A 15831-nucleotide genomic window follows, 5' to 3' on the forward strand; every position below is an offset into this window, starting at 1 on the left:
TGGACCATTCTTCCTGCAGGCATGTAATGAGGTCTTGGACTGTTGTGGAGTGGATGTCCCTTGACCTCACTCAATGCTCCAATTCGACCCATAGATTTCAATAGGGTTGAGATCAGGGTACTGTGGGGGTAAGTCAAGTGTGGCAATGTTCATGTCACAAACTATGCAGTTATACCGGCAGCCTTATAACACGTGCATTGTCTTGCTTAAAGAGCAACGGTCAGTTCCATAGAAATACCACAAATTAGGAAGCATTGCATTGTCCAGAATGTTCAGACTACTCTCTGAGTTCAATGTTCATACCACAAAGAGGTCCAAAGCCAAACCAGGAAAAACAAAACCATACCATCACACCGCCATCTTAAAATCTCATAGTCGAGGTTACGCATTCTGGTAAGAGAAGTTCAACAGGCATTCACCACACCCAGGAGTATTCCAATTATACGCATTGCTTGGAAAGAAATCGATGGACCATAGTGTAAGGAACAAATAGCCATGGTGCCCACCTTAATAAGATGTAGTACCTCCTTTCACTGCAATGACTACAGCATTCCTATGGGGTATGGGTAATGTGGGACTTGCCTACTGCAGTCCTACTATGGAAACCCCATGTTGTGAGTCTCCATTTTGAATGTTGTTGTTGAAGACTCATGTTCCTGTTAATGCACAGAACTCTGCATTCAACACATCAGCCAACAAATGGCTGTTTTTACATATCATCCTTCATAGTACCCTACGTCACATTCAGTGGGTGTGGCGGATCATCCACTGCAGGTAGTACTTGCAGTTGACTCTGTGCTTCCATCTTAGTATGGTGTTATTGATTGTTGACCTGGGATGGCCTAATTTGTCAACAATTTGCCAGATGGTCCTGCAACATGGCATCCTATCATAACATCTCTTTCAAACTCCATCAGTTTCCTTCTCACAGCTGCCAATTACAAACACAATTTGTTACATGGAACAATGCACCTTGTCCATATCAGGTGTCTATTGACCTCTTTCCAAGCAGTGTGTTAAACGTTGGTGTTGTTGTTGTTTCGTCTTTGTAATATCTAATCTTTGTTCTTATCTTATAGTTTGGCTGTCTTAATTCCTTATTCTTTTCTTAGTATCACTTTAACCTTACGATTCCTACAAACAGTAATGCTGCTGGTGAATGAGCTTATGAACTAGGATTATTCAGGGTTACAGATAACTATCTCCTTTGCAAAAAGATATCAGGAAATTTATTTGATTAATGACTATGCGACTTGAATTCTAGAGAATCGGTGATATGTTACAGCATGTAAGATATAGCTAAATCTATTTGTAGGCTAAATTGATAGTCGTGGCAATTCCCAAAGTTCTAAACATACGAAGGTTCGAAGTTTTTGCGAGGCAGTTCATTGTACAAAGATCAGGCAATAGTCTCTATTAAACAAACAAAACATTTATTGTAACTTAAAGAAAAATTTACACTAGTATATACTTTTCATTTAACTCTTTTCATAACCTTAACATGAATCTCAATTTCTATCTAATAATATTGAACTTTCCATTTATAGTGAGAGGTGATTCTCATATTATACAATTCTGACAGTCACTATCCTTACTAATGCTATGCTATCGTTACAATCTCAATCTTTGCTATCCGTGACATTCTCATTTAGCCTAGTAATTCTTTGCTATCCGTGACATTCTCATTTAGCCTAGTAACATTATGTCCAGTAGACTCACAATCATCCTTTCATACTTAATAATTAACACAAAGATTTCAACTCACAGATCCTTGACAATACATATAGTCCTATTAGCCCATAAGGTCCTTAGCTGTTTCTGCAAACTTCTCCAATCTGTTAAGCGTACTGGAATTCCTCGTATGGTGCTCGACAGGCATCATTCCATATTTCACGTGCAATAGCAGGAGCACATCTTCGTCAAAGAACTAGGTCGATGCATAGCATCCTGCATTGGGTGCACGAGGCAAATTCCTTTACCTCCTATACATCGCAGAAACTTTCACTTCTTCCCTAGGACCGCCCGTTCCTCCACAGGTTGCATATCGACGACTCCAAATTGACTTCCAGATTGCAGCTAGATGACGACGAGAGAGAGAGAGAGAGCTTGTCCTTCAGGCCTGCGATATACCATTTTCGGGAGTTCCGTGATTCAGGGTCGGAAACCCCTGAATATCCTGCAATTACTCTGACGTCAGTGGTCTCGACCTTCAACTAAGGTAGGAAACTTCCTTACTTGATTGACCTTCAGCACTATAGTTAGCTTTTAGGCCTCAGACATAATCCTTTTTAATCCCTTTTACTTAAGTTAAACTTATTTCAATACTCGGCTATATTTTCACAATATCAATTTGATAAGCGTACATAAAGTGCACAACTTGAATATTTATACTAATTAATAATTTTAAGAACAATTCTGTGTTACTCTTTGTGCCAGATACCCCTATGGGTTTACAATTAATATGGCAACATGTAGTTTTACTATATTTACACATTGTTACGACCTCTGTAAAAGTCAATACTTCAAATTTAAAAACTTCCATTGCATCAAATTTTACAAAGGGTTCACAAAAAAAAAAAAAATTTTTAAACAAATGTGGAAGATTTTTTTTTATTTTTAGTTTAACTTGCACTCGTTCTCTGGGTGGGACAATAACCAGTTTTTTTTTAGTTTTTTTTTATTTTTCTTGATCTTAGAAAATATCTCACCTGAAAGCACTCTCTTCTTTCGGTATTCTCTAATCTCCCTCCTGGGATAATATTGGGTCTCTTAGCCTTGATGTTGTCTGAGTCATGTTTTCTGAGCAAGCGATTTCTCCTATGTATGGTTGGAGTATGGAGCCCTTTGCAATCTCGACGATGAGGATTTCTGCTGCTTTTATCCATCTCAATGTGCATTTTGACAGTGCAACTACTGTTTTCTTCTACAGGCTCCTTCTTTTCCCTCTCATTAGCTGCTACCTTAACACTTGTGATGACGTAGGCTTCTTTCCGAGTTTCTTGATGATAATTTCCTTCTACTGAGGAATCCTACAAAGGGGGCATAGTTGTCTTTGCGACACATATTCCCAAAATACTTGCTTTGATTGGGTTTCCTTCATCTTTATAGATGAAGGAAACTATTCCTTTTGACCTTTCCACATTTAGTTTTGGATATCTGTCTCCTATGAGTGCCTCCCTCTTTATTCGACTGTCTTCTTCCCATTAAAAAAACTTGCTTGGTGCCAAAATCACACGAGAACCTGTATTTCTCTAGGAAGTCAGTACCAAAAATCACCTGAGTGTTCGGGTAAGAAGTGTCTGGGAGAATTAACAACTCTTGTGAGACATTCAGACAAAAACCAGCAACTCATGTTGACTGTCACCTTTCTTTGAGCACAGACTGTAGAATTAGAAATTCCAGTCAATTTGATTGGTCTCTTTAGTATAGTTACACAATTCGAGATTCGGGATCTTATTCTGTTGAAAAATGTTCCTGTAATCACAGATACTTGGGAATCTGTATCCATCAGAACGTTACATGGTAGTACTTCTTTTATCTCACTCCGAATTACCATCATCGATTTCTTTTGCTGCTCTACAAGATTCTTTCCCAATTTCCTTGGTCTGTTACTGGGGTAGTGGCAAGTGAACACACTATTGGACTCGTACCGCTCATCTCTAGTGGTGTTTCTCCTATTTTTGAATCAGTTCCTGGCAATATGCCCAAACCTGTTACAACTGTAGCACTGGGGGGGGATGTCTCTCTCCTGCTTTTCCAATCTCGGTCTTCTCTTTCCTGACTTGAGGAGTCCCTGGAGGGTTTGGCCCTGAGTTCCTGCAGTTGCTTGATGACAGAATCAAGTCGTTCAAGTACAGCTTGTGTAATTTCTCCACCTCCCACTTGATCAGCAAACGCAAATCCCCCATGTCAGCAGAGTTTACAAATTCCTGGTTGGTTAGTTGTTCATCCTCTAATTTATTTACGACCAACACATTGTTTTTGTCCTCACTTTTCTCTCTTCGGTGTTCATTGATTTTCCTTTTAAGGCATCCAAGTCCTCTTCTCGCTTCGAGTCAGATTTAGATACATTTTCCTTCCTTATTGTACGCACCTGGTTGGGATTCGAGCAGGATGGAGGTTGCCTACCCTCTCTTCTCTTTCCTTTACAGCAAGGAAACACTCTTCTAAATTTTTTATCTTCTTCTTATAAGCTGTTTCCTTATACTCTTCCCTTATTCCCAGCCCGAACTGGTTGAACACAGCCCAATCAAGATGGTCTTTATCTTCCTTGGAAACGCTCAGACCATTTGCCAGATTTAATAATCAGTTATAAAAGTCTGTGACAGTTTCCTTTCTTTCGTACTTTGGAAAACTGGGAAATCAGGATGTCCTTGAATTTCTTGTATCCAAGGTGTCTTGGAGAACTGGAGATGAATGGCAAGAAACTCTTGGCCCTCCCAACTAGTTTATTCCTCGGTAGGATCAAAAGCTGAAAGTCCGACCAGTTACCAATATTTCTTAGCTCTTCGATGAAATTAAAGAAAGACAAAACATCGTCGTTGTCATTCCCAGAGAATTGTAATATGATGAGGTGATGGTTGATAGTTCTAAAAAGCTCCATGTCGCCCATCGTAGTATTACTAGTATGGTCAGAAGTCATACAATCCATATTCATGATTTAATAGAATTGACAATTTCTAATTATATCACACTTCTACCACCATGATCTTTGTTCAAAACTGCCTCAATCCACACTTATGCAAATTTAATTATTGTGGATTAAATCTTGTCGACTGTGCCATCGTTAAACATGTGTCGTTTCGTCTTTGTAATATCATATCTTTGTTCTTATCTTATAGTGTGGTCGTCTTAATTCCTTATTCTTTTCTTAGTATCACTTTAACCTTAGGATTCCTACAAAAGGTGATGCTGCTGGTGAATGAACTTATGAACTAGGCTTATTCATGGGTACAGATAACTATCTCCTTTGCAAAAAGAAATCAGGAAATTTATTTGATTAATGACTGTGCCACCTGAATTCTAGACGTAGAGCATCAGAGATATGTTATAGCTAAATCTATTTGTGGGCTTAATAGATAGTTGTGGCAATTCCCCAAGTTCTAAACGTACAGGTTCAAAGTTTTTGCAAGTCAGTGCATTGTACGAAGATCAGGCAATAATCTTTATTAAACAAACAAAACATTTATTGTAACTTAAAGAAAAACTTACACTAGTATATACTTTTCATAACCTTGACATGAATCTCAATTTCTATCTAATAATACTGAACTTCCCGTTTATAGTGAGAGGAGATTCTCATATTATACAATTCTGGAGGTCACTATCCTTACTTATGCTATGCTATCATTACAATCTCAATCTTTGCTATCTGCGACATTCTCATTTAGCCTAGTAACATTATGTCCAGTGGACTCATAATCATCCTTTTGTACTTAATTAACACAAAGATTTCAACTCACAGGTCCTTGACAATACATATAGTCCTATTAACACATAAGGTCCTTAGCTGTTTCTGCAAACTTCTCCAATCCATTAAGCATACTGAAATTCCTCATATGGTGCTCGACAGGCATTGTTCCGTATTTCATGTGCAGGAGCAGCGGCACATCTTCGGCGAAGGAACTAGATCGACTTACAGCATCCTGAATTTGGTGCATGAGTCAAATTCCTTTATTTTCTATACATCAGGGAAACTTTCACTTCTTCCCTACCACCGCCCATTCCTCCACAGGTTGCAAATCGACAACTCCAACCTGACCTCCAGATTGCAGCTAGATGACGACAAGAGAGAGAGAGAGAGAGCTTGTCTTTCAGGCCTCCAATATACCATTTTCGGGAGTTCCACGATTCAGGGTCAGAAACCCCTGAATATCCTGCAATTACTCTGACATCAGTGGTCTTGACCTTCAACTAAGGCTGGAAACTTCCTTACTTGAATGACCTTCAAGCACTATAGTTAGCTTTTAGACCTCAGACATAATCCTTTTTAATCCCTTTTACTTAAGTTAAACTTATTTCAATACTCGGTTATTTTTATAATATCAATTTGATAAGCATACATAAAGTGCACAACTTGAATATTTATACTAATTAATAATTTTGAGAACAATTCTGTATTACTCTTTGTGCCAGATACCCATATGGGTTTACAATTAGTATGGCAACATGTAGTTTTACTATATTTACACATTTTTACGACCTCTGTAAAAGTCGATGCTTAAAATTTAAAAATTTCTATTGCATTGAATTTTACAAGTGTATATTTTGCTTGCTTTGAAATGTTTTGAACTACCCTGCTTATTACATCTCTATAACCTAAATCAAAGGACCATGAGATTTAGTCAAAAGTAAGGAAGTTTCTGCAAGCTAAATCCAGTACTTTTTTTTAAATTTTTTTTTAAAAATAAGTTAGTGATATAGCAAACCATCTAAAATAATTTTATCTAGTGGGCAATATTTATAAAAAAATAAATAAATTATAATCTCTGACTGTTATTGTGCTGCATCCAACTTTGGCATTCACGAGATCTTGAACACGTGCACACACCCAACAATGAAAAGATATACAGAATGCCTTCAAATGCTAATATAGTGTTTCTCTTGCAATAATTGTTGGTATTTTTCTCATGTCATGCACCTGATGAAGTCTTCTAAGAAGATGAAACTAGTTGTGTAGTTTATTTATTTAAAATAAAATAGAGTTTCTCTTTTTATCTCTTGGCTTTTAGTAATTTAATCTGTTTCAAATATATACACACATGCACGTGTGTGTGTATTATTTTTAAATATGTAGAAATATTATGTGGTCCCACCCACAAAAAATAAAAAAAATTGTAAAGCTATAGTACATTCATACTGTGGGTGACCTAAGGATTTTTTTTCTACTATTTTTATTAATTATATATATTATATATACAATTTTTTTTAGTATTTATTTTTTTCAAGTTCTAGAAACCCTGCTCCTGAGACATACATGGAACTTTTTCAAGCCAATTCAGGCTTTCATAAGTGAGGCAGTGTCTCATATCAGGCAATTAAATTCATCTTCCACCTAAAGACAATCACAAACATCCATGCCCATGGTGGGATATGAACCTACAGCCTGTTGGTTAGAAAGCAGATAATATACTTAAATATATTTTTATACTCGCATATATATAAATATTTTTTTATACATAAAAAGTTGCAGAACCTCTAATGCATTAATACATTACCACTGTATTTGTGTGTGGGGGGGGGAAGCTAAAGTTAATTAGAGAAGGATATTATCTATATTCTTTTTTTAAACAGCTAGAAGTCATGCTGAAGTCCTTGGGGAATATTTCATGAGGGAGACTGTTTCAGAAAACGACCATAGATGGAATGGCAGAGAAAGAAGTTCAGTGGGTTCAGCTGGCCATATCCTGTATGCTCATTAGGATTCCTTACCTTTTTTTTAGAATAATTTATTCAGTAAACACTGCAAGAGGCTACTCTAATCCACAGTAGCTAGTATTTTTATGGTGTAATGCAAACATATTATTATAAAGAATATACTCAAAAAATTTTCATTGTAAGAGATAAAAAATAAATGATTTTTTAAAATCTTACCGTTATTTGATTTACAAGAACAATGGCCATAATTATGCCATAAATAGCAACTGCTTCACAAAAGATAATGCTAACAAGGTTCTTTGTACGGATACGAGGAGCCTTAACACCTCCTCCCACAATACTAACTCCAGTAGTATAAATACCTCTGAAAGCATAAATAAATTTATATTATTCCACACACATATACAAAATGACTCAGGACATCTGTATAGTAATTACCATATTTGTATTAAATGTTCATATAACTTGACAATGTTCTTGAAATAACCATGTTTCCCTTTGCAGTTCAGAGATAGTGTGTTATCCGAGATCCACATGCATAATAAGAGGTGAAGAAAGTATTTCTTCTTTACATGTGCAAGAAGATGAAGTAGGCACACATTGTCATCAGATTGCAGAATATGGAGAAGGTAGATATGACTGTTTATTACATAATTTTTCAATATACAATAATTACTGTATAATGATGATGTCAAAGCCATTTTATTACTATATATGACAGGAAATAATAGCTGAGACTGGTTAAAAGTTAGCTCAAAATGGAAATGCCATATTCATTTTTCAGACAATTTTCTGCCAAAGCTATGTCAGTTATTTTGCATTTTAACTATACCTAATGTTTTATATAACCTGCTATAAACATTATTTTCTTTAAAAATTAAATGAACTAAATTGTTAACGGCAATGATCAACAAGGCTCTTGTTACTGAAATCAAAGCAGATGTTATGTATTTTAGTGAGGAAAAATTTAAAATTGACTTTTTAGCACATTTTAATTCTATTTAATTTTAAAAAAGTATCATTCCTCAGAAAAACATCTGGATACACCATGTGTGGCCATAAAACAAGGAAATTTTACAATCTCTGAATATGAAACTAATATATTATCATCATCAAATTCCTGCCATGTACCCTCAAGGGGTGTACAGGATATGACAGTACTACATGAAAAAATTACATCATTACTAACTTCCTATCTACAATTTTCCTCCAAATCAGTCTGTTACTTGTCAAGACTCCAACATTATCAGATCTTATATTTCTATCGTCTAAGGCACTTTGTACCGTATCAATCCACCTATATCTTGGTCTTCCTCTGGGTCATTTTCCTGCCAACCTGGCAGAGAACACTTGTTTTGCTAATCTTTCCTCTCCCATTCTATTTACGTGACCATACCATCTGAGATTAGCTCTGCTAACGCATTCCTGGATGCTGACAATTTCAAGTTCTTTCCTAATATCCTCATTTTTAATATGATATTGCCATTGATGCCATCTGTTCACGCCTCTAATCTTTCTCAGGACTCTCATATCTGCGGTCTCTAGTCTTTGGTCAAGTGTTTTACTTCTGACCCAGCTCTCAGATCCATAAGTTAAAATTGGTTTGAACACAGTCTTGTATACAGCTAATTTAGTGTTCCGACTAATTTCTTTCTTATTCCATATGAATTTATTCAATTGACTTCCCACGATACCAGCTTTGCTGATTCTGTTGTCTATTTCTATATTTAGTTTACCATCTTCAGTAAAAATTGTGCCTAAGTAGCTGAAATGTTTTACTTGTTCCACAGGTTCTCCATTCACAACACAGTTGACATTTTCAATGATTCTGCCTATTTTCATTGTCTTTGTCTTTTTATTGCTGACCTTCATACCATATCTATTGCAACAGCTATTCAATTTAGTCAGAGAATCTTGCAGACTTGTAGCGGATTTATTTAGAAGTATAACATCATCCGCATAAAGCAAAGAGCTGACATTAACATCTCCAATTTTGATATCAGGTTTAATATCATATTCCTTCATAATGTGATCCATATAGATAATGAATAACAGAGGGGATAATGTACATCCTTGTCTCACACCAGATTTAACATTAAACCATCTTCCTGTACTTCTTTCAATTCTAACTGCTGACTCACAACTCAAATAAAGACTAAGTATTGCTTGATATAATGCCCCATTGACACCATATAACTGCAGCGTATTGAATAGCTTCTCTCTTGGCACCTTGTCATATGCCTTTTCCAGATCGACAAAACTTAAATACAGATCTTTGTTATATTCCCATGCTTTCTCGACTATTTGTCGTAAAGTGAAGATCTGATCCTGACAGCCTCTATTTGGCCTGAATCCAGCTTGTTCTTCACCAAGCTTTTCTTCCACAATTCTTCTCAACTGTTTCTCAAGTATACTTGCATAGATCTTGCCAGGAACACTCAGTAGGGAAATACCTCTGTAATTCTCACATTCAGTTTTATTTCCCTTTTTATATATGGGTACTATCAGAGCTCTACTCCAATCATCGGGAATTCGTCCCTCTATCCAGGCTTTCTGAACTATGCAGTGCAGCCACTGTAAGACTCTTATACCACCATACTTCTGCATTTCTGGTCGAATATCATCTACTCCTGCTGCCTTTCCACATTTCAAGCCTTTGATGGCTTTTTCTACTTCAAGTATGGATATGTATTCCTGACTGCATGCCTGGTCAGTGTTTTTTATCACTGTGCTGTCATCACTGCTTGTTTCATTTAGCAGTTTTTCAAAGTAATTACTCCATACTTCAAATATATCTTTTCTCCTCACCTTTATCATCTCTAATTCCTTTTACAGCACTCTTTCCTCCATTCCTAAGCTTCTTCAACAACCTCCAGAATATTTTGCCACCTTCTTGATATTTATTTTCTATATTCTTGCCAAAGTCCTCCCATGACTTTTGTTTAGCTACTTTTACACACTGTTTAGCTTTCTTACATTTGTCTCTGTATTCTGTAAGAGTAAAAGCTGACTTATTTGCCAGGAACTTTTGATATGCTTTCTTCTTTTCCTTCACTGTCTCTTTAACTTCCTGTGCCCACCAGGGAGTTCTGATTTTTTTTATCCTTGCACACAACCTCACCACATGCCTCTCTGGCAGAATCATTCAATGTTTCCTTCAGAGTTTGCCACTGAATCTCCAAGGTTTGATTCCTGTTCTCAAACTCTTTCATTTTCTTTTCAATAATATTTCTGTATTTTAGTCTACAGTTCACATCTGAGAGCTGCTCAACTTTTATTCGCTTTAAAACTTTCTTACATGTTATTCTTTTCAATATGAAATTCAATTTTATCCTGCTCAAGACTAAATAGTGATCACTTCCAATTTCAAATCCTCTGTACACTCTGGTGTCCTGCACCAGGGAGAAAACATCACTATCAACAATAACATAGTCAATGAGACTTTTCTTATTCCTAGCCTCTTCTTTCCACATGAATTTGTGCACATTTTTATGTTGGAACATGGTGTTAGTAATAACCAGTCCATGTCCTGAGCAGAAATCCAACAGATATTTGCCATTATTATTAGCTTTGCTCTTTTCTCCAAATTTTCCCCAAAATATTTTTGTATGTCTCACAATCATTTCCTACTCTACTATTTAGATCCCCAACAAGGACCAACTTTTCCTTTTTCATTGTGTCAGTTGCTTTTTCTAAAGCCTCAAAAAATTCCTCCACTTCTACCTTAGTAGAACCTTCTGTGGGACCATAGGCACAAATAAGTCTCATTGTCCAGTTCCCCATTCTCATATTTGCCCACGTTACTCTACTTGAGACTGACTGCCATTCAAGAAGATTAGCCTTGTATTTTGTGTTGAATACTATGGCTACTCCTTCTTTTCCTTGATTGTCATTGCCTGAATATAACATTTTGTATTTATTGCTCAGAAAGATCTCACCAGTTTTGGTCTTTTTTGTTTCAGTCACCCCTATTATGTCGATCTGGTACTTATCTAATTCCTCAGCTAGCTCCATTTCTTTGCCATTCAGGCTTCTTACGTTGATAGTACCGATCTTTAACTCTGGTGATGTTGAGTTGGGGTTTGTTTTCAGATTTGTTCCAGTAGCTGACTTTTTGCTGTTCGCCCTGGTTCCCTGGCGAAAACAACGGGGGGGGGGGGGGCCTTGTTTAACAGGGCGATGCCCCAGCCAGCATGAAATTTTGTCAAGTTGTACCATCATTTTTTATTTTGGTTTAACCAATAAGAATACAATTTGGTCGGCTAAATTCCAAATTGCCAGCCCATCCTCGTTCGTTCAGTATCAAAGTAGATACCCAACAGGGTGCACCACGAGAAGGTGAGGATTGGACATTAGGTCAGAAGCCCTGGTGGGTTCTCTGCATTCCTTTAAAGGCTATGTGGAGGTCTCCTCTCAGTTATACAGCTTTTACCTGCACAAATATAGACAAATGGATAGAACATCTAAATCAAATGGGTAGTAGCAGACTACCAAATTATTGTACAGATATAAAATAAATAGAAAAAGAATATATAATGAGGATATTAAAAATTCATCTTTTTATAGCCAAATAAAACAAAACTTAGGTTTTGGAATTTTAACCGAGAGTTTATGAGAATACAAACTTTGGCACGGATCTACATTGGTTTACACAACTTAAAACACAAAAGCTCTGCCCAGGAGCACATATATTTGATTTTATTAGCACACTGATTAGGTTTCACTGGCCTGACAGCTGTTTTGAATTGTTAGTTGTAATCATAGACAAGGCAAAAACCTGAGGATAAAAAACCCTCTATTCAACAGAGGGTTTTTCCTTATATACATATTTTTTCTTATACATACACACACAATGAACAGGATATTGTCCTCCATGCCTTACATAGAGGACAATATCACACTATATAAAAATCTATTATGTTCATATCCATTCACAAGACACACTTAATAGGAACCAAGGAATGATCCTATGTGATATCTGGAAATCTCTCATTAGATCTTTCTAGAGGTCACTAACTTTTCAGCCAACTATCTTGCACATATCACTGAACAATAACTAAACCATTCTCCAAATAGTTTCCATTTCAACTCATATTGTAATGATTCCTACATGTTCTGTATTTCAGTAATGTTATAGTTCATGTAAACCTTTTGTATTTTTTGTTCATTGTAACCCAGAAGTAATGTCAAACCTAGTCAGCTTTTATTATTATATTATTATGGCCATAATTTTTTATATCAGTTTATATTATTATGGTCAAATAAACCCAATGTAATTTCTTTTTACAATTAATTTTTACTTGTCAAAAGTCTGCATATTCATCATAAATGCCATGTTGTGTGAAATCAAGTTTGTCATTTGAAGTTGAAAATTCAATTCTTTGGTTAAGTTACATACTATGAATTTATAAACTGTTCCATTAAACATTCTGAAACTATGCTAATTGTTAAATTATGTGCTGTGTAAATCATGGGTTAACATGAAATTGTTACTGTAAACAGCTTTTCTGAAGTCTGAACAATATCAACTAACTTTTCCTGGGTTATAACAATCATGATAGGAAGAAATATACTGTTCAATGATTAAAAAATAAATTGTCAATTAGAAAATTTCTGAACAGTAATCACTCAATTATCAGAACTTCAAATAACCAAACACTAACTTAGCCAATCCTCAAAATGTATTAGCATATCATCCCATTCCTGCAACAGTACTCATAGTACTATTGCATGCATTCAAGATAGAGATTACAGATTTACTAACTACTGGTAATTCAGTAAAAATGTTTAAATACTGGATTATCAATAATTTACTGTAATTATAAATTAAAAAAAAAAAGTTATACTGAAAGATAAATATTAATAAACAAAAATGTTATTGAAAATAAAATAAAATTGGCCAAGTGGTTAGCGTATCTGATCTCCAGCCATAAGGCTGCGGGTTCGAATCCCGCCGTGGGCATGGATGTTTGGGATTGTCTGTGAAAATACTGGTGGTGGTAGGCGGTAGATGGTGTTGGTGTAGATAATGAAGGTATTTGCAGTGGTGGAGACAGAGAGTTGTAGAGTAGGTGCCCTCCCTAGATGAGTCTTTGGACTCCCTGGAGGTGTTATATAAAATAATAATAAAAACATGACAAAAGTATAAAAAATTTTATTCTGAAGAAAAAATATTAATATAAAATTTGGCAACTCACCAAAATACCATACATAGAATTTAATACTTATGTATGCAAAATTAAAGAGCTAGTGAGAAGATACGTCTGACCTAGTGTAATAAAAAACCAAGGCCTGACATTAAATTGGCTCTGGGCAGCATACATAAAGATCGACATATTGATGAATTAGGCTATGAGACAAAATGTTATATACTGTAACAATGACCCATGCTCATGATATCTCGTTCCTGCATTTAACATTGTTGCATGAATTAAAAAACTGATTTATTTAGAAATCTCCATGTTAGCATCTCTTTGTATTTATTGTATCAATCTGAAGAAGTACACATGACAGTGTTGTACAAAAACCAGTTATTGATTTATTAAACTGTTTTACTTTTTTACATGTTTCTGCCAGTATTAATTTAATAATATTAATATAAATTATAAATAAATCAAATATTTATTTCAAAACATAACTTAAAGACAAGGAAAACACAAGCACACACTGTTTTTTCTTGTCCTTTTTATTAAAATGAGCTGTTGTTCCCTAAATGTGACCTAATTCATTTTTATACAAATATTTATAAAAGAGAAAAATATCTCTCTTATTTTTTGTTTCTGAAAATATGAACTTTGTAGTGACTTCTGTCTTTAGCAGCCCCCCCCCTTTTTTTTTTAGAATAATCTTTACTGGAAACTTCAGGTTTTTCTCTTTATCACCTACTGCAATATTTCCTTCCTTGATAACACAACTAATATGAAGGAATTGAATCTGAGATTGCAGCATCCTCAGACATTGAATCACTTCAGCTGAATTTTTTTTTTTTTTTATATATATATTATTATTATAAAGATGTTCCTTAAGTCCACAATTATATTCATTATTGTATAAACTGTATGAACCTCAGTAGGTAGAGAAGCCCTTTGAGTGGAAATCCTTGGGTTTGAATCCCATCTATAACATGAAGAACCTTTATCAGATCTTTTCAATCAAATGGTGAGGCAGCCAATCTTATACATTAACTGGAAGTTTTTTTAACCCAGAAACTCTTGGGTTTATTAATTTATTATCCCAAGTATATTAATTAAACTTGGGTTTATTTCCTCAAAACAGGCAAACCAACCCTGTTATCTACATGCATAAATACTTGCACTTAGGGGATGAAGCAGAGGAATGACATGCCTTAATTTATTATGATCCCTAATCAGAAGACTATCTATCCTAAGGGATGAGTGGGTTGAAGAAGATATGTATATAAATTTATTAAAGGGGAATGAATCCTGTGAAATATTCATGATTCAATCAGATGAAATATTTATAGTTTTAAGTTTCACTATTTATCAGAATATGTAAACAAGTGACACTATTCAATGATCTCTCAAACAATCAATCAGAACAAAAAAATTAAGGAATGTAATTTTGCCATTAATATACAGTGTCAAAATACTTAGATATCTTAACACATTCATGATGGGCAGAGACAAATGTTCTGTTTGGTCCGGGATTGGTTGGTATATTTAAACTAACCAATAATAAAAAGTGCCTGTATATAGCTGTAGTATATATAGCAAAAAAATATCTCCCTCCACAGACACAATACTGTACTGCAAGGAAAACAGTTTTATCATCATCATCATCAATGGGACATTCCGGTTACTATGACAGCACGACACGATTAATCTCTTATCAACAATTATCCTCCAAATCAATCTATTACTTGCGAGTACTCCAATATTTGAGCACTCAAATCTAACATTTTGTGCTTCTAAAGCACTTCTGACCAAATCAATCCACCTAGACCTTGGTTTTCCTCTGTGTCTCTTTCTTGCCATCAAACACCTGTTTTGCTTTCTTCACCAATTCTATTTAAATGGCCATACCACCTTAGATTACCTCTGCTGACATATTCTTGAATGCTAATAATGTAAAGTTCCTTTCTAATATCTTTACTTTTAATATGATTCTGCCATTGATACCATCATTTCACTCCCCTATTATTTCTCAGAAATCTCATACCTGTAATCTCTAGTCTTTGATCAAGTGCTTTATTTCTAACCCAACTCTCAGATCCATAATTGATTTAAACAATGTCTTGTATACTGTTCTCTTATTCCATATAAATTTATTCAGCTGGCTACCCACCATACCAACTTTGCTTTTTTCTGTTATCTATTTCCAGATCTAACCTGCCACCTTCACTAAAAACTGTGGCTAAACAGCTGAAATATTTTACTTGTTCTATAGAATCTCCATTCAGAATGCAGCTGAAGTTTTCTATACTCCTGCCTATTT

The 15831-nt window shown here is 35.2% G+C and overlaps 1 protein-coding gene across 1 annotated transcript in view; it reads right to left on the bottom strand.

The window, feature by feature from the left end:
* The window catches only part of LOC150108540 (V-type proton ATPase 21 kDa proteolipid subunit c''-like), a 167154-nt gene that overhangs the window by 55523 nt on the left and 95800 nt on the right, over positions 1-15831 (bottom strand). Inside the window, exon 4 of the mRNA XM_090415972.1 lies at positions 7594-7741. Coding sequence (XP_090272098.1) covers positions 7594-7741 — 148 coding nt within the window. The remainder of the gene's footprint in view (positions 1-7593; positions 7742-15831) is intronic.

This window comes from Typopeltis vanoorti, chromosome 3 (assembly GCF_054136105.1).
Source record: "Typopeltis vanoorti isolate ZY-2024b chromosome 3, IOZ_Tvanoo_1.0, whole genome shotgun sequence".
Lineage (NCBI taxonomy): Eukaryota > Metazoa > Arthropoda > Arachnida > Uropygi > Thelyphonidae > Typopeltis > Typopeltis vanoorti.